Consider the following 26,863-nt stretch of genomic DNA (forward strand, 5'->3'; position numbering starts at 1 on the left):
GTCATTTCCCTCTCACAAGGCCTCTTAAATTCGGACAGAAGTCAATTAATTTGCAAGTTTGATTAGTCCACTTTGGAATTCTTCTTCCCAGGTTCTGGAAGTTGATTCCTTTAGGCCTTTTACGCCAGAAGTTGAAGATGTTCCTGGAAGACGAGACCAATATTGGCTGGGGACACTGACCGCCAGGCTGTTGTGATTTGGTGGTTGTGGTAGTGGTTGTGATGGTGGTTATCTTGAGGTTATCTTGAGATGATTTCGGGGCTTGTAGTGTCCCCGCGGCCCGGTCCTCGACCAGGTCTCCACCCCCAGGAAGCAGCCCGTGACAGCTGACTAACACCCAGGTACCTATTTTACTGCTAGGTAACAGGGATACTAGTGATAGTGATAGTGATAGTGGTGGTGGTACTGGTGATAAGTGGTGGTCACGTTGCAAGGTTGCACCTTGCTGGTTCTTCTTTAAGGAAGTATTCCCTTCTCCAGACGTCATCCCACCACGGACCAGCCCAAGACTGGGGGTGTAGGAGATGGCTGGAGGCACCAGGGTAGGGAATCTCTTACGTTAGACATTCAACAGTTGGTGAGGCGGATTTCGGGAGCTATAACTCGACCTTGGCATCACATGAGCACATAGAATGGGTATAAAAAATGTGTGTGTGTGTGTGTGTGTGTGTGTGTGTGTGTGTGTGTGTGTGTGTGTGTGTGTGTGTGTGTGTGTGTGTGTGTGTGTGTGTGTGTGTGCGCGCGGGAGTGTGTGCGCGGGAGTGTGAGTGTGGGAATGTGTGTGTGGGTGCTGGAAAAGGCATCAGCCATCTCATATACAATGTTGGTGCAAAAACTGGTCGTGTTTCCCTGAACAAATTGAAGAATTCACTTTACGTAATAGAATATCGCAGTAAAAAAAATACAAAGGCACGCTCATATTCACTCTCGCGCGCGTGAACGCACACACCTGACTGGTCCCAGAGCTGAGAGGTATGAGCTACGAGAAAAGGCTAAAGGGAATTAAACCTCACATCCCTGGAAGACAGAATGATTAGTGGAGATATGATCACCACCTACACAATTCGCACAGGAATTGACAGGGTTACATTGCGTTGTGGACAAAGACAGACTACTTACCATAAGCGGAACACGCACAAGGGAACACAGGTGGAAAGTTAGTACTCAAATGAGCCACAGAGACTTTAGAAAAAGTTTTTCAGTGTTAAGGTAGTTAACAAATGGAATGCATTAGGCACTGATGTGGTGGAGGCTGACTCCATACACAGTGTCCAACGTAGATATGATAAGAGTCTAATTAGCGCATGAATTTGTACACCAGTTGACTGGCAGTTAAGAGGCTGGACCAAAGAGCTGAAGCTCAACAGCCGCAAGGATAACTAGGTGAGTACAACTAGGTAAGTACATCGCGCGAGCGCACACACACACACACACACACACACACACACACACTTGGTGAGTACTCAAGTGAGTGAGTACTCAACTAGGTGAGTACAAACATAATGGACAGTTTCTTTCACCTGATGCCTTTGTTCACCTAGCAGTAAATAGGTACCTAGGAGCTAGACAACTATTGTGGGCTGCATCCTCAGGATATGTGTGTGTGTGTATTAGAAAGCAATATATGAAGTAGATGTGATTGAGGAACATAGGACGGGAGTCAGTACATTAGACAACCGACGGTTAGAAAGGCGGGGTCCAAGAGCTAACAGCTTGATCCTGCAGGCACAAATAGTAAATACACACACCAGGATAGATAAATTATCAACAAAAGGTATAAGCAATAACCTTTTTTAACCTAATACAGCAGGAATACAACAGCTGAATACAGCTGTTGAATACAGCTGTTGAATACAGCTGTTGAACAATATCATCTAAAATAAAACATGCAAAAGATATCAGGTCGACAGACATACAACACAGCCGACTCCGAAGCCCAGGAACGTGACATACACAAGGTATACGAAATACACAGATTGGAAGCCCCACGCAAGGAGCAAAATGTTAGCCAATCATTCAGATCCGAGAAAAGATTAGAGAAACCAGGCTGGGGATATTGTTTGGGAGCCGGAGTCACTAACACAGGAGACCGAAGGGTTTAAATGGCTGCAAAAGTAGCGTAGACAAGACAATACAAGTTATGCCTTTGTATGTTGATTGGCAGATGGTTGGTATATAGTCCAGGAGGAGACTGTAGGGGGCCAGACACACACACACACACACACACACACACACACACACACACACACACACACACACACACACACACACACACACACACACACACACACACACAAACACACAAACACACACACACACAAACACACACACACACACACACACACACACACACACACACACACACACACACACACACACACACACACACACACACACACACACACACACACACACACACGCACACACACAGGCGGATTCTGTACACCAGTTGATTGACAGTTGAGAGGCGGGCCCAAAGAGCCAAAGCTCAACCCCCGCAAGCATAATTAGGTGAGTACACACACACACACACACACACACACACACACACACACACACACACACACACACACACAGTGCCACACAAGAGGCTAGTGAAAAAACTGGAGATGCAGGCTGGAGTGAAAGGGAAGGTACTCCGTTGGATACAGGAGTACCTAAGTAACAGGAGACAACGAGTCAGTGTGAGGGGTGAGGTCTCAGATTGGCGAGACGTTACGAGTGGAGTACCGCAGGGGTCAGTCCTTGGACCTATACTGTTTCTGATATATGTAAATGATCTTCCAGAGGGTATAGAATCGTTTCTCTCAATGTTTGCCGATGATGCAAAAATTATGAGGATTGAAACTGAGGACGATAGTAGGAGGCTACAAGATGACCTAGACAGACTGAGTGAATGGTCCAACAAATGGCTGTTGAAGTTCAACCCGAGTAAATGCAAAGTAATGAAACTAGGTGGTGGAAATAGGAGGCCAAACACAGGATACAGAATAGGAGATGAAGTACTTAATGAAACGAACAGAGAGAAAGATCTAGGAGTTGACATCACACCAAACCTGTCTCCTGAAGCCCACATAAAAAGAATAACGTCTGCGGCATATGCGAGGCTGGCTAACATCAGAACAACGTTCAGGAACCTGTGTAAGGAATCATTCAGAATCTTGTACACCACATATGTAAGACCAATCCTGGAGTATGCGGCCCCAGCATGGAGCCCGTACCTTGTCAAGCACAAGACGAAGCTGGAAAAAGTCCAAAGGTATGCCACTAGACTAGTCCCAGAACTAAGAGGCATGAGTTACGAGGAAAGGCTGCGGGAAATGCACCTTACGACACTGGAAGACAGAAGAGTAAGGGGAGACATGATCACAACCTACAAAATCCTCAGAGGAATCGACCGGGTAAACAAGGATAAACTATTCAACACTGGTGGGACGCGAACAAGGAGACACAGGTGGAAACTGAGTACCCACATGAGCCACAGAGACGTTAGAAGGAACTTTTTCAGTGTCAGAGTAGTTAACGGATGGAATGCATTAGGCAGTGATGTGGTGGAGGCTGACTCCATATACAGTTTTAAATGTAGATATGATAGAGCCCAGTAGGCTCAGGAATCTGTACACCAGTTGATTGACAGTTGAGAGGCGGGACCAAAGAGCCAAAGCTCAACCCCCGCAAGCACAAATAGGTGAGTACACACACACACACACACACACACACACACACACACACACACACACACACACACACATACTTCCCTCTACAGGGCAGCCTCTAAACATGCTTTCTAGTTTAATGTTTATATTGAATTGTGAGAGTGAAGCAGAGAGGCGTTGGTGCTGGAGGCGGAGTGCTTCCTCCCTTCACTCTCTTAAATACTGTAATATATACCCGCATTAGCTGTTAGGGAAGACGCCAAAGTGATGGAGAGAGAGAGAGGGAGAGAGATGGAGCAATTGAAGGAGGTAAGCATGAAATGAGAAAGGGTTAGAGAGTAGGGAATGTGGAAGCGAATGATGGGAGGAGAGAATATATACATACACACATAAAATATACATAAATAATAACACAGCATATATCATACTCTAAGGAAAACACGACAGCAGTTACGGGCTATTCATGCCCGTGCCACCTCTTGCGCGGCTTAATCTCCATCAATCACTCACATGAGCCACAATACACACTCCCTGCAACACATGAGGGGCAAGAAGGCAGCAAGCGCGGCACCTCAGTGCCATCCTCGTCCCGACACAGTGCCAAGAACATTTGACTAACAAGCAGTTTGCCGTCAAGGGCAGTTTGAGACGCGCCGCTATCAAGGAGAAGACGGGGGTTGAGTCAGCTAGAACTGATATACCCAGATGAGGACCATTGTCCTCTTGTCAACACTAATCTTGACGGTCGCCTGGAGAAGACTTGTGTGTGAATACTGGTTTCCTTATAGGAACGAGAGTTACGTCACTGAAGGGAAGCCTGTGTAAGAGATTTGATGGTGTGGAGAAAGGAGAGGACGTCTCGTCTGGGTCATCACCACTGCTACCATTAGTCTCTAGCAGAAGGCAGTGTCAGGATCATTAGTCTCCGGTATAGGGTAGTGTGTCACCACCACCACCACTGGCCTCCTGCAGAAGACATTGTCAACACCACTGGTCTGTAGAAGGCAGTGTGTCACCACCACCACTGGTCTCCTGCAGAAGACACTGTCAACACCACTGGTCTGTAGAAGGCAGTGTGTCACCACCACCACTGGTCTCCTGCAGAAGACACTGTCAACACCACTGGTCTGTAGAAGGCAGTGTGTCACCACCACCACTGGTCTCCTGCAGAAGACACTGTCAACACCACTGGTCTGTAGAAGGCAGTGTATCAACACCACTAATCTCCTGTAGAATGCAATGTTAACACCTCTTGTCTCCTGTAGACAGCATTGTATCAATACTGTAGCCGTTAGAAGATAACAGGATACATTAGATCGTAAAAATTAAGTTAACTGCAGAAGGCCTATCCCATGGCAGCTCCTATTTATATCCACCCAAACCTCATTTTTAGACCTGTCTAATCTATTGTCAAGAAAATCCTTAAACCACCCAAATTATTTTTTTTTGCGTGGGGAAAATGTGACACCCTAATAGAATTCTCTAATACATCTATTGCATTCTACGTTAAATTTGATTTCCTTGTGATAACTGTTCCCTCGCTTACTCCCTGTTTCGATGTAATCTATTTCTATCTCCATGTTAGTTAAACGCTAAGTCTAAAATATTATTTCCTCGTGTTGGCTCCTTAATATGTTGTTTAGCGAGACAATTATCAACTAATTCTAAAATATAATTCTGCTTCGGCATTTGCTGTTTTCTGGGTCTAGTTTGTTGACCAGACCACACACTAGAAAGTGAAGGGACGACGACGTTTCGGTCCGTCCTGGACCATTCTCAAGTCGATAGGTCTAGTTTATTTCACAAAAATGTAAGTCACCCATAACACATTGTATAAGCTATAGAGGTTCTTAATTATTCCATCCCATACATGCTTTACTTCTATTATATCGAAATGTATTGTCCTGAACAAATCCACAAGGGCCTTGACGAGGATTCGAACCTGCGTCCGAGAGCGTCTGGGATGCTCTCGGACGCAGGTTCGAATCCTCGTCACGGCCCTTGTGGATTTGTTCATTTGATGCATCACGCTATTGTGGTTTCTGTGAGTTATTGTCCTGTATATAACAACTTTATTACATTATTACGTTTTCGTTAAATTCTAACCAAATAGTTTCTGTATGACGCTCAGCTTTGATCTCCTCTTTGATACATTTAACAAGTTTCCCTGAATACCTGATCAACCAGGCTGTGTTTCGTACGTCAAGCTGCAAGCAGCCGCGTCCAACAGCCTGGTGGACCAAACTCTCACAAGTCAAGCCTGACCTCGGGCCGGGCTTGGGGAGTAGAAGAACTCCCAGAACCCCATCAAGCAGGTATATGTGGGCCTGCAGGCCGCTCCAAGCAACAGCCTGGTGGACCAAACTCTCACAAGTCAAGCCTGGCCTCGGGCCGGGCTTGGGGAGTAGAAGAACTCCCTGAACCCCATCAAGCAGGTATATGTGGGCCTGCGGGCCGCTCCAAGCAACAGCCTAGTGGACCAAACTCTCACAAGTCAAGCCTGGCCTCGGGCCGGGCTTGGGGAGTAGAAGAACTCCCTGAACCCCATCAAGCAGGTATATGTGGGCCTGCGGGCCGCTCCAAGCAACAGCCTAGTGGACCAAACTCTCACAAGTCAAGCCTGGCCTCGGGCCGGGCTTGGGGAGTAGAAGAACTCCCAGAACCCTATCAAGCAGGTATATGTGGGCCTGCGGGCCGCTCCAAGCAACAGCCTGGTGGACCAAACTCTCACAAGTCAAGCCTGGCCTCGGGCCGGGCTTGGGGAGTAGAAGAACTCCCAGAACCCCATCAACCAGGTATTGCCTCCTTTCCCCATATCCGTCCCCCATATATTTATCATCGCATTATTCTCTGTTTATTAAACCCGGGAGCCGGTCGGCAGAGCAGACAGCACGCGGGTCTTGTGATCCTGTGGTCCTGGGTTCGATCCCAGGCGCCGGCGAGAAACAATGGGCAGAGTTTCTTTCACCCTATGTCCCTGTTACCTAGCAGTAAAATAGGTACCTGGGTGTTAGTCAGCTGTCACGGGCTGCTTCCTGGGGGTGGAGGCCTGGTCGAGGACCGGGCCGCGGGGACACTAAAAAAAAGCCCCGAAATCATCTCAAGATAACCTCAAGATGACGCTCAGCTTTGATCTCCTCTTTGATACATTTAACAAGTTTCCCTGAATACCTGATCAACCAGGCTGTGTTTCGTACGTCAGGCTGCAAGCAGCCGCGTCCAACAGCCTCGTTGACCAGACGACCAACCGGGAGTTCTTTCTTTGACTTAGTTCTTTGTGATCGCAGTTCTTTGTAATCTTAGGTCTTTGTTATCCGAATGCTTTGTTATCTTAGTTCCTTGTAATCTTAGTTCTGAAATAAGAGGCCTGGTCGGCGACCGGGCCGCGGGGCTGTTGATCCCCGGAAGATACACAAGGTAGATAAGGTAAGTAGGTAAACATACATGGTTCCTCATCCTCGTCCTCCTCGTCTAATCACTTTATCAGTTCATCCGTGTGAAAAATTGTATTCCATTAATTTGATATTCAGCATAACCTCAAGATAACCTCAAGATAACCCCCTCCAGTCACAGACGCCAACGAGTGGGCAACCCCAGCCCTAAATAAATGACCCCATCCTGAGCATACATATCACTCCTTCCACATAAGTGGTTTCAATTATCAATGAATGATATTGCATTTGACTGCAATATCTATCTTGTCGGCAATTGACTCCAATTGCCCTTGACAGCCATTCATTTCCAACTGCCCTTGTCGGAAGACTGCCAAGAATGCTCGGAGTCCCTCCATATAGGTAATCACAAGTAGATAACAGCTCTAAATCACAGCTAGCAAGGATATAGTAAAGACAAAGAACTAAGATTACCAAGAACTAAGATAACAAAACTAAGATAACAAAGATAATACAACTAAGATAACAAATAACAAAGATAACAGAACTAAGATAACAAAGATAATACAACTAAGATAACAAATAACAAAGATAACAGAACTAAGATAACAAAGAACTAAGATTACCAAGAACTAAGATTACAAAGAACTAAGATAACAAAGAACTAAGATTACCAAGAACTAAGATAACAAAGAACTAAGATAACAAATAACTAAGCCAATAATGAAGTAAGATCACAAGGAACTAGGCTAAGAAAGTCCTAAGAATACAAAGATCTCAGATAACAACGAACTAAGACATTCAAGAAGTAAGATCACCCAAGAGCTAAGATAACACCGGCACTAATATTATTATTAGTTCGGTCAGCACTTAAAAGTTTCTCTCATCAAGTGCCAGAGAATGTGATGTGGTTGGTGGCTCTTGTCCATCTCGCTGATTATTGTCGCTTTTGGTGGGTCTAGAGGACAGGTGTTGTGTGCCTGGGGCCAGATTCACGAAAGCACTTGCGCAAACACTTACGAACGTGTACGTCTGTCCTCAATCTTTGACGGCTTTGGTTACATTTATTAAACAATCAACTTGCCAATCGACTGTTGTTATTGTTATAAACAGCCTCCTGGTGCTTCGGAGCTCATTAACTGTTTAATCATTGTAAACAAAGCCGCCAAAGATTGAGAAAAGATGTACAGGTTCGTAAGTGCTGGCGTAAGTGCTTTCGTGAATCGGGCCCCTGGTGTTTAGCGGCTGTTGTGTTGTGTTCTTCCTGTATTGTGTGTGTGTGTGGGGGGGGGTGATGGAGGTTTAGCTTGATTTATAGACTCGAGGTACTGGGTTCCGCCTGTCTAAATGCAAGCTGGCTAATACAGTGACTCTACGAACGACAGTCTCCTGGTTCATTACGTGTGTTTAGTTCTGATGAACTAGGAAACGTGATTCGAACCTCTCGGACGTAGGTTCGAATCCTCGTCACGGGTTTTGTGGATTTGTTCATTAGGAAACGTGATTTCTTGGATCTCTGTTGCTCATCTGGTCTTCTAGCTTCCGTACTCTGTCCTCTCGTTCTGTGGACTGAGGGGCACATTGCACAGTCCTCATCGATACCTCAAAATATTTTGTTTGTTTAAATTATGCCCATTCTGCTTTTTATCAAACGACTTGCGATTTAGCTCGTGTGGTCTATCCTCATTGCTCACTCCTCTCATTTGTTTCGTAAAGAGTGTCTGTACTTATGTTTTAATCGTTGCTTCTGTTGCTTTAGATCAAACTTCATGTAAGCGCTGCATGTTCTAACCCTTGTCGCACGTATGTAGTACACAGCGTCATTGTTTTCTGAAGGCTGTTCTGGTATTCACAGACTTTGCGTATGATATAGACGGCATTATACATATGTATCTGCCTCCGGTGATGAGGTGTGAGTAATTGTAATAGTTGACCAGACCACACACTAGAAATTGAAGGGACGACGACGTTTCGGTCCGTCCTGGACCATTCTCAAGTCGATTGAGAATGATCATGGAGAGACCAACATACTTCAGCCACGTTATTGTGACTCATCGCCTTCATCGTAATAGTTATTCTGACAGGTTCTCGTAGGTCATTGTTTATAGGGTCTCTAGGTCCCATATTCCCTTTTTAACCTTCGGTCGTCTAATGCAATAACTCCAGCTCTAATGTATATATATATATTGAAGCTGAAAGTCACTTCCTCACATCTCTGTGGTTCAGCTCTAGCTGCCAACCATGCTTTCTAATTATATTATTAATTGTCAACATTAAATCTTTTTCCTGCATATTTTCATAAGAATCTTAGGCGTCTATCTTTATCTTATATTTAGGCCTTTGGAACATTCTTCGATCTACCATCTTACATGATTGTGGGTCGAGCTTCACAGCTGGGTGATAGTCTTCACCGGAATGTGTGTGTGTGTGTGTGTGTGTGTGTGTGTGTGTGTGTGTGTGTGTGTGTGTGTGTGTGTGTGTGTGTGTGTGTGTGTGTGTGTGTGTGTGTGTGTGAATGTGTGTGTGTGTGTGTCTATAAGTCTCCTGAGCCCTCGGGTACAACTGCTCAACATCATCAATCACCATCACTCAGAGTCTAATTGGAGATGGCTGCCAGGAATTTCTTCCTCTGACTTCCTCATCTTTCAGTGGAGCAGGTTAAGAACTTAATTACGAGGAGTCTAAGAGGGTGTAATACACACACACACTCCTTACCTTTATTACCTTGCTTTTACAGGTGATCTCTATTCCACCTGACTTTTCTTTCCACCTGACTTCTCCTTCCACCTGACTTCTTAAAGCTAATAGTTACTTCCAACTCATGTGTCCATTAAGCTCACTTCTGCCAGTTGATGTCACTTTCCAGCTGACTTATTCAGGTTGATGCATTATTTCCAGTGACAAACTGGAGGTTATTGAGGCATCCAGAGAGACAATTCCCCTCTGACCTACACAAAGTCATGATAACTTTTACCAACTGGCCATCTACTCTGTCTTTTCCGAAATATATTGTTTCTTGTATGGTTTTTTTTGTATGTTACTTATCTTTAAAGATATCTGTAAAGTCTGTTATACATAACAAAATTTTGAGGGGACTACGACGTTTCGGTCCGTCCTGGACCATTCTCAAGTCGATTGAGGATATACAGAGGAAGAAATTCGGTCCAGGACGGACCGAAACGTCGTCATCCCTTCACCTTCTAGTGTGTGTGATCTGGTCAACATACTTTAGCCACGTTATTGTGACTCATCGCCTGCATAACAAAATTGGTCCAGGATGCAGGAGAAGTTTCCAGTTCGCACCGCATCACCCAGGCCATGTACAAGGAAACTGGATGCTCTTAGATCTCTGGTTTCCCTAATGGGTTTTTCTCCCAACCGCTTCAGGAATGCTTGTGCACGTTTACCCCAGTACCCAATGCTCTTTGGGGCACTTGGCACGAAGATCTCTCTCTCTCTCTCTCTCTCTCTCTCTCTCACACACACACACACACACACATTCCGAGGCAGTGACTTTCATGTTCAGAGTTTTATGTATTCTATAAGATTTTCTCTCCTTCCTTCTCCCCCCCCCTCTCTCTCTCTCCCTCCTTCTCCCCCCCCTCTCTCTCTCTCTCTTTCTTTCTCTCTCTCTCTCTCTGTCTCTCTCTCTCTCTCTCTCTCTCTCTCTCTCTCTCTCTCTCTCTCTCTCTCTCTCTCTCTCTCTCTCTCTCTGTCTCTCTGTCTCTCTGTCTCTGTCTCTGTGTCTCTGTTTCTGTGTCTCTGTTTCTGTGTGTCTGTCTCTGTGTCTCTGTTTCTGTGTCTCTGTTTCTGTGTGTCTGTCTCTGTGTGTCTGTCTCTGTGTGTCTGTCTCTGTGTCTCTGTTTCTGTGTCTCTGTGTCTCTGTCTCTGTGTCTCTGTCTCTGTGTCTCTGTCTCTGTCTCTGTGTCTCTGTCTCTGTGTCTCTGTCTCTGTGTCTCTCTCTTTCTCTTCCTCGCCGAGAACATGACAGTCACCCACAATAAGAGACGTGAAGGAATGTACACGCCGTCAAAGGGTAAGACAGCGACGTGCATAATATTACAGGGCCAGACATGCAGGCAGGCGAGCAGGCAGACAGACAGAGACAGAGAGTAAGATAGACAGTTAGGCAGATTGACTGAGAGCCAGATACAGACAGGAAGACAGACACCCGTCTCTCGTGATCACTGAAAAAGGGGAATCTTTAGTCTGCAATATCCAGAAGCATGGAGATGAGATATAGAACGAAAGCAGGTAATGGAGGAGGAATCTGACAGGAAGATGGGAGGGAGATTGAGTGGGTAAGGAGATGGGAATTGTGAGGAGAAATAAGTGAGGAGAAGAGATGTAAGGAATAATGATTGAGGGAGAGAGAGATGTTTCCGTATTGTTACAGAATATGCGTGAACGCACGCACGCACGCACGCACACACGTGCACACACACACACTCACACACACACACACACACACACACACACTCACACACACACACACACACACACACACACACACACACACACACACACACACACACACAGGGGGGGGGCCTCCCGGCTGAGTGGACAGCGCTCGGGGGTCGTTGTCCTAAGAACCCGGCTTCGATTCCCTGCCGAGGCGGTAACAAATAGGCAGAGTTTTTTTTCACCCTGATGCGCCTGTTCACCTAGCAGGGTAATGAATAATGATGGAATTCATTACTGGGACATTTGCCGTGGCAGCAAAGCACTTCACACCAGTGAAGGAGGGGAACGTAGGAAGTAAACACATAAATGATGACCACACATCACAAGATAGAGAAACGATGATGTTTCGATCCGTCCTGGGGTCAGATTCACGAAGCAGTTACGCAAGCACTTACGAACGTGTACATCTTTCCTCGGCCTTTGACGATTTTGGTTACATTTATTAAACAGTTTACAAGCACGAAAACGTCCCAATCAACTGTTGTTGTTGTTATAAACAGCCTCCTGGTGCTTCGGAGCTCATTAACTGTTTAATAATTGTAAACAAAGCCGCCAAAGATTGAGGAAGGATGAACAGGTTCGTAAGCGCTTGAGTAACTGCTTCGTGAATCTGGCTCCTGGACCAGTAGCAACTGGTCCAGGACTACGCTCCTGGCGGATAATGGTCCGTCATGGACCATTATCATTGTGACTGATAATGGTCCAGGACGGACCGAAACGTCGTTGTTTCTCCGTTCCTGATGTGTGGTTTGGTCATCTAAAGCCCTTGGATCAATGGCCAATGACATACATTTACAAATGTAATGGCAATGACATACAAAAAATAGGCCAGGAAAGCATACAGAGAACTCGGAATTAAGGACAATCAGAAGCACTAAGGAGAATCAGAAATGAATACACCCGAGTCAGGAGAGAAGCTGAGAGGCAAATTTAAAACGACACTGTGGCAAAATCTAAGGACCAACCAAACCTGTTCTACAGCCATGTAAGATGAACAAAACATCAGCGAGAAAATGCGTACAGATTGAGGAAACGTGAAATCTCACAGAAAACAATACCGAGGTATTTGAGGAACTCAATAAAAGATTTCAGAAGGTTGTTACAATAGAACCAGCATGGAGACCATTGTTATAGGATTCAAGACCAGAAGAAACAATTGATGGCAGTGTCATTAAAGTGTCATATAAGTCATTAAAAAACACTTGGAGGAACTATAGTAGGCATCCATCAGTCTCAGGAGACTATGGAGTCGCGCTTTGACGTCGGCCTGGTCTGGAGTGACCTCACCAGGGCGCAAAGCCAGGGTAGGTTGATTCGGGGGAGAAGCTGTTACCCAGGCAGCAGGTCCCCCCCTCTCCACGGCGCTGAAAGTCTCCAATGGAAAGGAACTAGATGCGACTAAATCATTGGGACCAGACTTAATCTCACCATGGCTGCTGAAGGAGGTTGTAGAGGTACTTCGTCACTCGTTATCTAACATTTGTAATAAAATGCTTGAGATAGGAAGTCTCCCAGAAGTGAGAAAAAGGTCAAACGTAGTCCCAATATTAAAACAAAATAGGATACACAGAAGGCAATGTAATTAACATCGAGATTCAGCATTTTGGTCTTGAAACTTTGAGTTAAAAGGGGTTCAACGGTGTTCAAGTGTCTTTCAAAGGTGTTCAAGTGTCTTTCAAAGGTGTTCCTGTGTTCAATCAGCCTCAATAGTTCCTCCTGTTACCAGCTTCGCTAGTCCCCTCTCCCTCCTCCTCTTCCCAGCTGATTGCACGCGTGTGTGAACCCATTAATTACCGTTTAAAGCTAATTAGCCCGGAACGACCACAGGTGGATAGCAGTTATTAATTTTTTACAATGTGGTCCCTTTGATGCAGCATGTTAACTATATCTGAAAATATCAGTGAAGATTTTTTCTGCTGAGATTTTAAATAATGGTCTCGTATGACTTACATGTTTTATGATCTGCTGTGTCTTTTGTGTGGCCCTAATCTGTGTCCGGTCTTTGTAGGGTCTGTGTATGATCTGTGTATGGTCTGTGGTCTGTCTGGTCTGTGTATGGTATGCGTACAGTCTTTGTCTGAGTGTGTGTGCGGTTTGTGCTTGGTCTGTTTATGGTCTGTGTACAATCTGTGTTTGGTCTGTCTGGTCTGTGTGTGGTTTGTGTACGGCCTATGTACGGTCTGTGTACGGTCTGTAACTAGCTGGTGTATCTGTGTCCGGTCTAAATTTAAACTGTTTTCTCTGGTTTCCGTATAGGCTGTGTTCTTTCTGTGTATTATTTTTGTTTGGTCTGTGTCCACTCTGTGTTTTACGAGTTTCTGTGTGTGATTAATACCTGGTCTGTGTCTAGTATGTGATTGATCTGTGCTCGGTCTGTTTTTGGAACTGGAATCCTTTTCGAACTGGATTCGAAAAGAAATATTCGTGTATAGGAAAATAGAAGGGATTCGAACCTGCACCCATGGACTCCCCAGACACATAAACTACATTTTGAACCGTGTCAAGTATTTTTTTTTCATTTACAGTGATACTTTGAATCATATCACTTGAGAAGCTGTTTCAAATGTGGTTACAATTAAATTAAAATAAATTATATGTTTTCATCGGTAAAATAATTTGACCCATTTTAACTGTTGTTAGTACATTGTTTCACAGCCCGTAGATCACTTGTTACTGTCCCTCCCAGGTCTCCTGGTGTGTTTCTTTCGGTAACGCAATGTTGTTTAGACATTAAATGGACTTTGTTGTTCTCAGTATGTTTAACTTTGCTTTTAAATAAAATCAAAACAATTTTGTTTATTAGTAAATAGTTGAACATTTTTTAATCGAGTTAGTTCCAATCATTTGGGCTGGACGGTAGTCTCGCTTCGTGCATGTCGGAGTTCAATCCCCGACCGTCCACAAGTGGTTGGGCACCATTCCTTTCCCCCCGTCACATCCCAAATCCTTATCCTGACCCCTTCCAAGTGCTATATGGTAATGGCTTGGCGCTTACCCCTGATTATTACCTCAAAAAAAATTTAGGTACATCATTTACGAGAAAACCGAACTAACAATATAATACATGATTAATATAATTATATGCATTATCACCATCAAATTTGTCATCCACCAAAGAAAGTTTGTTGGTGTCGTCTTGCATTCTGTGTTGCTCTGTTGAGGGTTACAACATTGATTTCAAATTTAGCGTCATCTGCAAATGTTGATCTTGTGCAACACAACCCATATTTGTCCTATTATTTATGTGCGCCGCAAACAATATTGGCACCGAGACTACCGCCTGTGGCACTCCTTTTATTATACCATATTTTTATATATATGTTCCTTTACGAAACCTGTGCATCTTTCCTCAACTATGGCAGTTCAGTTCGCCTTCGTTAAGAGTTTACGAGCTCCGAAGTGGAAGGGGGTTGTTTCTAACACTCTCCCCAGAACCACCTCGCAGTGCTTCCGAAGTCGTAAACTGTTTAATACAGACTTAAGTCGCCCCTGACCAAGGAAAGATGGACATGTTTTGCATGTGGGCACGCAAATGGGTGGTGAATCCACTCCCAGTTTTCCAAACTCAAAACGCATCTGTCTTGGGCTTTAACTTTTAAAAGATGTTTTAGATAATGAAATTTATAAAAATGCTCTCAGGAAAATCTAGTAAATGTTGCTGTATGTGATCTATCACCACAGGTAACTCTGTAAATGTTGCTGTATGTGATCTATCACCACAGGTAACTCTGTAAATGTTACTGTATGTGATCTATCACCACAGGTAACTCTGTAAATGTTGCTGTATGTGATCTATCACCACAGGTAACTCTGTAAATGTTGCTGTATGTGATCTATCACCACAGGTAACTCTGTAAATGTTGCTGTATGTGATCTATCACCACAGGTAACTCTGTAAATGTTACTGTATGTGATCTATCACCACAGGTAACTCTGTAAATGTTGCTGTATGTGATCTATCACCACAGGTAACTCTGTAAATGTTGCTGTATGTGATCTATCACCACAGGTAACTCTGTAAATGTTACTGTATGTGATCTATCACCACAGGTAACACTGTAAATGTTACTGTATGTGATCTATCACCACAGGTAACTCTGTAAATGTTGCTGTATGTGATCTATCACCACAGGTAACTCTGTAAATGTTGCTGTATGTGATCTATCACCACAGGTAACACTGTAAATGTTGCTGTATGTGATCTATCACCACAGGTAACTCTGTAAATGTTACTGTATGTGATCTATCACCACAGGTAACTCTGTAAATGTTACTGTATGTGATCTATCACCACAGGTAACACTGTAAATGTTGCTGTATGTGATCTATCACCACAGGTAACTCTGTAAATGTTACTGTATGTGATCTATCACCACAGGTAACACTGTAAATGTTGCTGTATGTGATCTATCACCACAGGTAACTCTGTAAATGTTACTGTATGTGATCTATCACCACATGTAACACTGTAAATGTTGCTGTATGTGATCTATCACCACAAGTAACACTGTAAATGTTACTGTATGTGATCTATCACCACAGGTAACACTGTAAATGTTACTGTAAACGATCTTTCATCATAGTTTCCAGGGTTCGTACCAATGTAATGGGGGATCAGAACTAGCCAAAACAAATGGATTTTATATTTTTCTCTCTCCTGCTGTTTTAGTAATGCTCTGAGCATCCTGGCCATTGTAACTGGCACAATGGAAGCGAATTACAGTCTTTCCCTATCGTGCTTTGCTGAAAATATTTTCTTGCTACATTTTCATTTTGTAATTGACTGTTTATTTTATTATTATTATTTTGAGTAAATCAACTGGAGCACCGAGGCGATTCGAACCTGCGATCAGGGTTCGAGTCGCGTCCCTTACCCCCTGTACCACGATACGGTATAAGATGTACAACCTGGGATGCCACGGTCTTCACAAGAAGTCTTGAGTCTCCTACTGAAGTCAGTCCAAAGTTATATTGGGGGATTATATCTAAAACTTGAACAGGCTTCAGTAGAAGTCTCCTGATTTCTTGTGTGTGCGGTGGAATCGTTGTTGTTGTTGTTGTTTAAGATTCAGCTACTGGGAACAAAAAGTTCCAAGTAGCACGGGCTATGGTGAGCCCGTAGTGGACTTACCTGGCACAGGAGCGGTGCAAATAGCACGGGCTATGGTGAGCCCGTAGTGGACTTACCTGGCACTGGAGCGGGGTTGTAACTTGTTAGGCTGTGGAATCCCAGGTTGGATAACTTATATCATGTCGAGGTACAGGGGGGGGGGAGGGGTTAAGGTGCGTGGCTGGAGTACCCTGAACGCGGGTTCGAATCACCTTAGTGCCCCAGTTGGTTTTCACTACTCGGGCGCCCCCGGATACCCCCGTTAACAACCATTATCATCACTCCCCTCCTTCTCCAACACCTACTGTACCCTTCACCACCTTCCCTATCTATCGCCGCCTTTCCTACCCTTCATCGCCTCTACTCTCTACCACCTTCCCTTCATCACTGTAACTATCTTCAACAGATAGTCTTCATCAATAAACTACACATGACAAACTAGTATTCAATCATGCCGAAAATAATATGCATGATGAATCATAGTGAAGATGGAGTCAGGTATTTAGCAAGCTTAGAAATGATTGTCAATTGCCATTTCGTGCAAAGGGGGGGGGGCATACCCCTTGCTTGAAAGTTGGACCCAGACCCTCCCATGACCATCCCTAAACAAAGACCAGTCACCCTGCAAAGTTTGGTTACGGTAGCACTCAGCGTCTGGTCTCCAGTTTCGATCAGACATTGTTATAGATATATACTGGAGGCAGACACGCGCCTGAGGGGTGCCTGCCATCTAAGACTAGGTAACGGTGCTTCACAGGGTTCGAAGCCCCGAGAACGCATCAACATCAAAGGGTCTGATGCATTAGTCTATCGCTCATCCAGAGACTTGCCGCAAGAGTGAGGGAGAGAGAGGCAGGGATTAAGGGAGAGGGAGAGAGGCAGGAAACAAGGGTAAGAGGGAGCAAGAGAAGAAAGAAGACCTACACTCTCGCTTCCTTCAGTTGACGAGGAGATTCTCGCGTTTAACCAACAGGCCAATTACCGGATAGAGGTGATTAAGCCATCAGAGATTGCCAAGTAAATCCTTCGAGAGTATAAACAATCGCTTTCACAGTCCAAATTGCCAAAGTTTTCCAGTTGTTTGGGTGCTCGTTGTCCCTTCATGGGATGTGGGAAGAGTCCTTTGTCTGTGTGTGGTTAGTTGGGACGAGGGGTTGCAGGTTCATTGATCTGTACGTGTAGTTGGGGTGAGGGTTGAAGCTCCCATTATCTGTACTCCCCTAGTTGTGCTTGCGGGGGTTGAGCTCTGGGGCCAGATTCACGAAAGCACTTAAGCAAACACTTACGAACCTGTACATCTTTCCTCAATCTTTGGCGGTTTTGTTTACAATTATTAAACAGTTAATGAGCTCCGAAGCACCAGGAGGCTGTTTATAACAAAAACAACAGAGGAATGGGAAGTTTTCATGCTTGTAAACTGTTTAATAAATGTAACCAAAGCCGTCAAAGATTGAGGAAAGATGTACACGTTCGTAAGTGTTTGCGTATGTTCTTTCGTGAATCTGGCCTCTGGCTCTATGGGCCCGCCTCCCAACTGTCAATCAACTGATTTTTTTTTCCCCACTCATACACACCAAGAAGCAGTCCGTAGCAGCTGCCTAACTCCCAGGTACCTATTTACTGGTAGGTGAACAGGAGCATGAGGGTGAAAAGGGCTTCAGGGTCGTCCTAGATCTTTTAATATTCAGAGGCTTTTCTATTTATGGTTTCAGGACAAACCTGTTGAGCATATTATGAATTTTTGGTGTTTTTTATATGATGTAAGGTTTGGGTGTTTGGCTTTGTGTTCGATGTGTTTGAGAAATATCACAGTGACTGGTAAGTGTGCTACTCGGTCAGTGGAGTTAAGTATTGTTCAGTATGGTAAGAGACTGGATGGGTGACCGCATGCACAACCTCCAAATTGGCTAGAAATCTGTCAAATATGCATTTTAAGTTTTATAAAATATGAAATAGTATTACTATTATTATACTTAATATAATAATTATTATTATTATAGGTGAGTGAGTGAGTGAGTGAGTGAGTGAGTGAGTGAGTGAGTGAGTGAGTGAGTGAGTGAGTGAGTGAGTGAGTGAGTGAGTGAGTGAATGAATGAGTGAGTGAGTGAGTGAATGACTGAGTTTCACCTGTAAACCTAATCACAGTCACCCAGTTAGTAATCAACCAATCAATCACATATTCAATGAATCACCCAATTACTAAAGTTGCGACAGTCACGTTTCAGCCATAACTAACTGCCAGTTGAGGGTCATTAGGCCGTAACGACCGGGTATACGGCCCCAAAGCCGTCCATCTCTCCGGTAATGAGATCGAGACCGCTTTACCGGCTTCCCAATTTTCCGGAAAAAGATAACCGAACTTTTGCGTAATTGAACAGAGTTTAACACCTTTTTCCGCATAGAATCAATTTGAGGTTCAAGGACATTCTGGGTCAAAGGTCACTCATTATAGATTGATGGATGGATAAATAAATGCTCCGTTGATGACCAGTATGGTATCCGGTTGCAATCATCCAACCGGATACCATAATGGTATCCATTTGGATGATTGTCATCCGGATCTTCATTAATGTCAAATACCAAGTAATCAACCATGCTGGAACAACCGTGGACATCTTCAAGAGGAAACTAGATTGTTCCCTCCAAGAAGTGTCGGACCAACCGGGCTGTGGTGGGCCTGCGGGCCGCTCCAAGCAACAGCCTGGTGGACCAAACTCTCACAAGTCGAGCCTGGCCTCGGGCCGGGCTTGGGGAGTAGAAGAACTCCCAGAACCCCATCAACCAGGTATCATATAATATTAATCATATATTATGGATTGCATCTCAGTTGGATACCAGTTAGGTACCCCGTATTTTTCAGGCCCTCACAAATAAAACTGTTATGATTTTTTTTTCTATATGGATGTTATGTAAAAGTTATGTGTCGTGTGTGTATGTGTCGTGTGTGTGCGTGTGTGTGTGTCGTGTGTGTGTGTGTGTGTGTGTGTGTGTGTGTGTGTGTGTGTGTGTGTGTGTGTGTGTGTGTGTGTGTGTGTGTGTGTGTGTGTGTGTGTGTGTGTGTGTGTTTTCAGTACACGTGTAAATTCAGTTACACAATTGCTCGCTATTGCAATATAAAATAAAAGGCAACAAATTAAATTAAAAGCCGAAATAAAAATTCTCTTTTGTATAAACTTTCCAGTAAGTCTTAATATCAACCTCCCCCCCCCCCTCTTCCCCATCCACACATATACACACAAGAAGTCAAAGTAGGAGAGACATAGGTGTATGTATATATATGTGGATATGTGTAGGTATATGTGTATATATATATGTATAAAGTGTGCATTTGTATACAGGATATGTGAAAGCTGGTCAGAATTGCATTTCACATTTGTAAACGCACATTAATGATATGTAAAAAGACATCCCAAACTCTGTTTATTTAGGACAGACGTAAATCTGTGTATTTATGTATGTAGGTTAGATTAGCATTGTAAAAGCACTACAATCACCTGTGGTTGATTGTAGTGACTCTATGTATGTATTAAATACAACTAAACCAAACATTTTTACCGTGTTACAAGACGACGACCGATTGCCCGTTCAGTCCATTGGAACTCAAGCACGATATCGTAGATACTATTAGGTGAATACAAGCAGGCGAGTGCGCAAGCGCGCGCCAGCACAAAAAATTCAGCTCACGCGCACACAAGTAAATATACAAATGGCTCAGCAGATAATTGTTTGCGTTTAGTATACAAAAAATTAATTGCTCTCTCGGAGCACAATTGTCATGTCAGATGAAAAACGTGAAATCTTGATGACTCTGACTCACCCAGTTGTAATCACCCAGTTATAATCACCCAGTTGTAATCACCCTCGCTATCACTAGGGGGCCTCGTAGCCTGGTGGATAGCGCGCAGGACTCGTAATTCTGTGGCGCGGGTTCGATTCCCGCACGAGGCAGAAACAAATGGGCAAAGTTTCTTTCACCCTGAATGCCCCTGTTACCTAGCAGTAAATAGGTACCTGGGAGTTAAGTCAGCTGTCACGGGCTGCTTCCTGGGGGTGGAGGCCTGGTCTAGGACCGGGCCGCGGGGACACTAAAGCCCCGAAATCATCTCAAGATAACCTCAAGATAACCCAGTTATAATCACCCAGTTGTAATCACCCAGTTATAATCACCCAGTTGTAATCACCCAGTTGTAATCACCCAGTTGTAATCACCCAGTTATAATCACCCAGTAGTAATAACCCAGTTATAATCACCCAGTTGTAATCACCCAGTTATAATCACCCAGTTGTACTCACCCAGTTATAATCACAAAGTTGTAATCACCCAGTTGTACTCACCCAGTTGTAATCACCCAGTTGTAATCACCCAGTTGTACTCACCCAGTTGTACTCACCCAGTTGTACTCACCCAGTTGTACTCACCCAGATGTACTCACCCAGTTGTACTCACTCAGTTGTACTCATTCAGTTGTACTCACCCAGTTGTAATCACCCAGTTGTAATCACCCAGTTGTAATCACCCAGTTGTACTCACCCAGTTGTAATCACCCAGTTGTAATCACCCAGTTGTAATCACCCAGATGTACTCACCCAGTTGTAATCACCCAGTTGTAATCACCCAGTTGTAATCACCCAGATGTACTCACCCAGTTGTAATCACCCAGTTGTAATCACACAGTTGTAATCACCCAGATGTAATCACCCAGTTGTAATTACCCAGTTGTAATCACTCAGTTGTAATGACCCAGTTGTAATGACCCAGTTGTAATCACACAGTTGTAATCACCCAGATGTACTCACCCAGTTGTAATCACCCAGTTGTAATCACACAGTTGTAATCACCCAGATGTAATCACCCAGTTGTAATTACCCAGTTATAACTACCCAGTTGTAATCACCCAGTTGTAATTACCCAGTTATAACTACCCAGTTGTAATCACCCAGTTGTACTCACCCAGATGTACTCACAATGACGAGTCTCAGCTCCTGGACCTCCATTTATCAATAATCTGCTGTTTTAATCACTGCTTTTTATTCGGTGTACGAATAAATAAAACTAGAGAAGGCCTACTGTCCATGCGTGACCGCTCATTCATGTCTATCCTGCACTTGAAACAATCCAGTGATTCCTTGTTTATCAGGTTAACCGGTAATTTGTTCCATAAGTCTGCCACACACATATCCCTGTGGTTCAGCTGGGACTATCTTGAGGTTATCTTGAGATGATTTCGGGGCTTTTAGTGTCCCCGCGGCCCGGTCCTCGACCAGGCCTCCACCCCCAGGAAGCAGCCCGTGACAGCTGACTAACACCCAGGTACCTATTTTACTGCTAGGTAACAGGGACATAGGGTGAAAGAAACTCTGCCCATTGTTTCTCGCCGGCGTCTGGGATCGAACCCAGGACCACAGGATCACAAGTCCCGCGTGCTGTCCGCTCGGCCGCTCGGCTCCCTTATACCCGGCTATAAGGGTTTCGTTCCCAATCCCTCGTTATTGTCAACTGAAAAGACTAAATTCTAGAAAAAGAGTAGAGGTTGGCGCTCGATCCCCGACGGTCCCAGTGGTTGGGCACCGTTTGGGCACTCCTTATCTCCGTGTCCCTCCCTCCAAGTACTGAATTGCCGTCTTGGGTTGGCCCTTTCTCCTAAGATCTTGTAGAGCTTCGTGTTGGTGATGGCGTTCGAGGGTCTTCTGGGCATCTGGAGATGTGTAGTTATCTCTCATGTCCATCTGTAACTACCTAACGAAAGCTACGGGCTCACCATAGCCCGTGCTACTTGGAACTTTTGGTTCCAGGTAGCGAATCTTAAACAATGTAACTACCTTTTCGTCACCTTTGGGACCTGTTTGGGACTGCCTGCTTCTGACTACCTATTTGTGACTGCCTATTTGTCGGACTATCCCAGGTTCTTGTGCCATTTCTCTTAAATTTCCAGGTTTGCAGCGGTGTTGGCGCCCACTGCGCCCTCCAGGGGCTTATCCCAGCTTTCTGTCACAATGTACATGTCAGAAGAGCGCCTTCTGTATAGCCTGTTTTCATCTGGCATGTGGGAAGCGCGTCCAGACAGCTTAGGCTTCGTTTAGTTTGGTGTTGAGCTTAAGACCTATCTACCTCAGGAGAGCTATTAAGGCCAAACACAATAGCTTACCCACCAGTTAGTTTTGAAATTGGGCTTAAAGGCTGTCCATCTCTAGGGGGGTTGTTAAGACCAATACAATACCTTACTAGAAAGATTATTTTTGTGCCGAATACTGTCGAGGATTAATGTAAAAACCTCAGTGAATATATACCGAGAAGTGGAGTATACCTCTTGGTGTATATGTGGCTTCCGAAATATATTGGCATATATCTTTACCCTTTCCTTTGGGTTTCGAACTTAAGCGCCTTTTCTCTTGAAGACCTGAAGGTGTTAGCACAGTGCTTCGCGCCAACTTCATATATATTTTCCCCCACACATTCATGCAGTTCGGGTTGGTGTGGCACTCCGGTCCTGATAAGCTATCTGAGACGGCCAGAATGGCACCCCTCTCTGTCTTCTTGATGTTTGTGTCTGTTAGTTTGAATCTATAGTTTCATCTACTGATGGGGTCATTCTGCAGGAGATGAGGATGAGGGGAGTTGATGGGGAGGGGGTTGGTGGGGAGGGGGTTGAGATAGTAGGGGGTTGAAGTAGGGAGGGGTTGTAGGAGCTGAGATTGACATCTTTCCTACAGTCAACAAGCAAACTTTTATAAGCTTAAAGGAATAACACAAATTAAAAACTATCGCACCAGGCTCTTCCCTTCCAGCTACCTCTCTCTCTCTTTCTCTCTCTCATTCTCTCTCTCATTCTCTCTCTCTTTCTCTCTCTCATTCTCTCTCTCTTTCTCTCTCTCATTCTCTCTCTCATTCTCTCTCTCTTTCTCTCTCTCATTCTCTCTCTCATTCTCTCTCTCTTTCTCTCTCTCATTCTCTCTCTCTTTCTCTCTCTCATTCTCTCTCTCATTCTCTCTCTCTTTCTCTCTCTCATTCTCTCTCTCATTCTCTCTCTCTATCTATTTATCTTTCCCAGAAGCCTGAGACAAGTTTCCGAAAGAAATATATAAATTCATGGTCTTAAGTCCAACATTTCCCACGCATATTATCAATTTGTTCCTCTCCTCTCTTGACTGCCATTTAACCCCAATACTCCCTCTCTCCCTCCCTCCCCCTTCTTCACCCCCTTCCCTCTCCCTCTCTCTCTCTCCCTCCCTCCCCCTTCTTCACCCCCTTCCCTCTCCCTCCCTCCCCCAAGTTTGACTCACGGGCATCAAAAGAAATTCTCAAGTGTTTCTCTCGCAGGTTCTTCTTTGCTGGGAATTGCTGCATTATATTCCGTCGCTGTGTCAATATATATATCAAAAAGTCATTATATATCGGAAATATTTCATTTTACAGTGATAACATTTCAGGATAACACGTGTAACTCCCACCTTCCCCCCTTTTCGAAGCGTGACAGATCATGTTAAATGTTAAAATGTGAATCTCATTCCCCTAACGCAACGGAGATAAAAAAAAAGGTCAAATGTGTAACCCCCCCCCCCCTCTACTCCTCCCAACAAGAGTGAAATAGGTCAAGCCAAGTGTGAAACCTCTTCTCCTCCCCCCACCCTAACTTAAGAGTGACAGGTCAAGTGTGTAGTTCTCCTTCCCTGCACTCTGTAAAGGGTGAGGAACACACTGTGGGGAGCAAGTGTGAGTCCGTGGATGACCCGTGCCCTGAGGTGAGGATCGAGTGACTGAAGGTTACAGCAGAAACTGACCTGGAAACGTTTTGTTCTTTGTAATTCTGACCCGTTTTCTGTTAGTAACTTATGTGAGAGAGAGAGAGAGAGAGAGAGAGAGAGAGAGAGAGAGAGAGAGAGAGAGAGAGAGAGAGAGAGAGAGAGAGAGAGAGAGAGAGAGAGAGAGAGAGAGCGAAAGAGAGCGAGAGAGAGCGAGAGAGAGAGAGAGAGAGAGAGCGAGAGAGAGAGAGAGAGAGAGAGAGAGAGAGAGAGAGAGAGAGAGAGAGAGAGAGAGAGAGAGAGAGAGAGAGAGAGAGAGAGAGAGAGAGAGAGAGAGAGCGAGAGAGAGAGAGAGAGAGAGAGCGAGAGAGAGAGAAAGAGAGAAAGAGAGAAAGAGAGAGAGAGAGAGAGAGAGAGAGAGAGAGAGAGAGAGAGAGAGAGAGAGAGAGAGAGAGAGAGAGAGAGAGAGAGAGAGAGAGAGAGAGAGAGAGAGAGAGAGAGAGAGAGAGAGAGAGAGAGAGAGAGAGAGAGAGAGAGAGAGAGAGAGAGAGAGAGAGAGAGAGTGTATTATAGACACCTTAAAACCAAACCAAATGTCTTTAGTATTGATGTATAATATTTTCTATTTTCAGGTCGGGCGAGTTGACAAGACGGAAACAAAGAACTGGACAGAAAACTATTTTCAGGCAGCTTGTATAGAAAACTATTTTCAGGCAGCTTTCATTCTCAAATTGCTGGTCTGGGTATAGCCGTTCCCTGATAGGCTAGAGCACGGTCGCTCCTTGATTGTCATGTACACAGACGCTCACTGAGTGCCTAGTGTACCCACGGTCCCTGATTAGCTAGAGCACAAACTCTCACTAATTGGCCAAAAGTGTTCAGGACGCGTACCAGACCTTCGAGCGATCATCGGAGGTCAGTGGACGTGGTGGTGGAAGTGTTGTCTATTGTGGTATGCAGAGTGACGGGCTTGGTGTTGACGGGTCAACTGAAGGATAACGACGGTTTAACGAACATCACCATTAAGCTTCCAGGAACTCAATCCACGAGCAGTGACGGACGATGTGGCACTAAATCCGGAGGAGGTGTGATATTACTCGCTGTGGGGATTACTGAAATCATCCCATCATGGCGCTTACGAAGTTAGTGTCGTATAGGACTAAATAATACCTCGGAAAGTCGCGGAATTCCGAGACACGAGTGACAGAGGCGAGCCAAGTGGACCAGTCTTGAAGAAGATGGCTATGACAGATCTGGACGACTACCAGGAGGCCTTCCCTGGCTACCACCGGCCAGAGGATTCCGTCCTGATGTCACAAGGTGCCGCAACACTGCCCGCAATGGACGTCACCTCTCAGAATCCATTCCAATACCCCTTCTCGAAGTCGCCAGCGTCCTACCCGAACTTCATGGCGACGCGGGCGGCAAACATGACGGATATCCTGTACAGCAACGATAGCGACTTCGGCAATGGGGAGTCGCAGCACACGAACGAAACAGGGGTTGGGTCAGCCGTTCCGGTGTTCCCCGAGTACATCCGGGTGGTGTCGACAGTGTTGTGCTGTGTGGTGTTCTTAGTGGGCGTGGTGGGTAACACCTTAGTGCCCGTTGTCATCCTCAAGGATCGAGACATGAGGAACTCTACCAACTATTTTCTCCTCAACTTGAGTGTGGCTGATCTTCTTGTGCTTCTCATCTGCCTCCCACCAGTCCTCGTCGAACTTCACTCTCCCCCGGAAATGTGGGTCCTCGGCTACACCATGTGTGAGTATTCAACTGTTGTTGTTGTGTTAGATTTAGCTATTCAGAACGAAATGTCCATGTAGCACGGGCTAGAGTGAGCCCGTAATTGAGTTCGGTTATTCGCGATAACCTTGTTACTGTGATGTTAAGGTCAGAGTTTTAAATGGAGGTGGGGTTTCCTCCTTTTCTCCCGTTTCTTTTCCGCTTCTGTTTTAGCGCACTGGTTTTAGTCTTGTTTTAATAACATTATCTTGGTGGCGGATATAGGTGCACAATGTTCACTAGTGTGTCCCATTTTCAACTGCCTGTCTAAGCACTGTAGTCGTTCAGAGTCTGAACACGCAGTGTGATTCCTTCCCGAGTTTCGGACAAGGAACTCGGCAGTCATACTATAGAAATGATCCCAACAAAAATACCCAACAGCAACAGGCCATTAGATCTAATAGAGGTTGCTTGTCTAACTGAAGACGTGGAGCTGAGCAAATAGAGTTTCCTGAGAGTTAAGAAAGAGCATTAGTTTATGCCGTGTGGAGAGTGCAGACAGCATAACTCCCCCTACGCCTACTCTGGCTCTTACAACCGCTTCTCAAGTTCATCACTAAGGATAAAGATTTATCTTTGTGTAATTCACATTGTTTACAAGTGGTATTCAAGATGGTGTTTAACCATCAAGGCGTTATATATAATAACGAAGACGTTACATGTAATCGAGACCTTCTATGGTAATCACTACGTTGTTTAATAAACAAGGTGGTATA

At 44.8% G+C, this 26,863-nt stretch overlaps 1 protein-coding gene across 1 annotated transcript in view; it reads left to right on the forward strand.

Moving 5' to 3' along the window:
* LOC123746775 (growth hormone secretagogue receptor type 1-like) overlaps positions 1-26,863 on the forward strand; it is a 177,481-nt gene that overhangs the window by 90,827 nt on the left and 59,791 nt on the right. The window contains exon 2 of the mRNA XM_069319614.1: positions 24,995-26,126. Coding sequence (XP_069175715.1) covers positions 25,601-26,126 — 526 coding nt within the window. The 5' untranslated portion in view covers positions 24,995-25,600. The remainder of the gene's footprint in view (positions 1-24,994; positions 26,127-26,863) is intronic.

This window comes from Procambarus clarkii, chromosome 93, assembly GCF_040958095.1.
Source record: "Procambarus clarkii isolate CNS0578487 chromosome 93, FALCON_Pclarkii_2.0, whole genome shotgun sequence".
In the NCBI taxonomy this organism is placed as follows: Eukaryota; Metazoa; Arthropoda; class Malacostraca; order Decapoda; family Cambaridae; genus Procambarus; species Procambarus clarkii.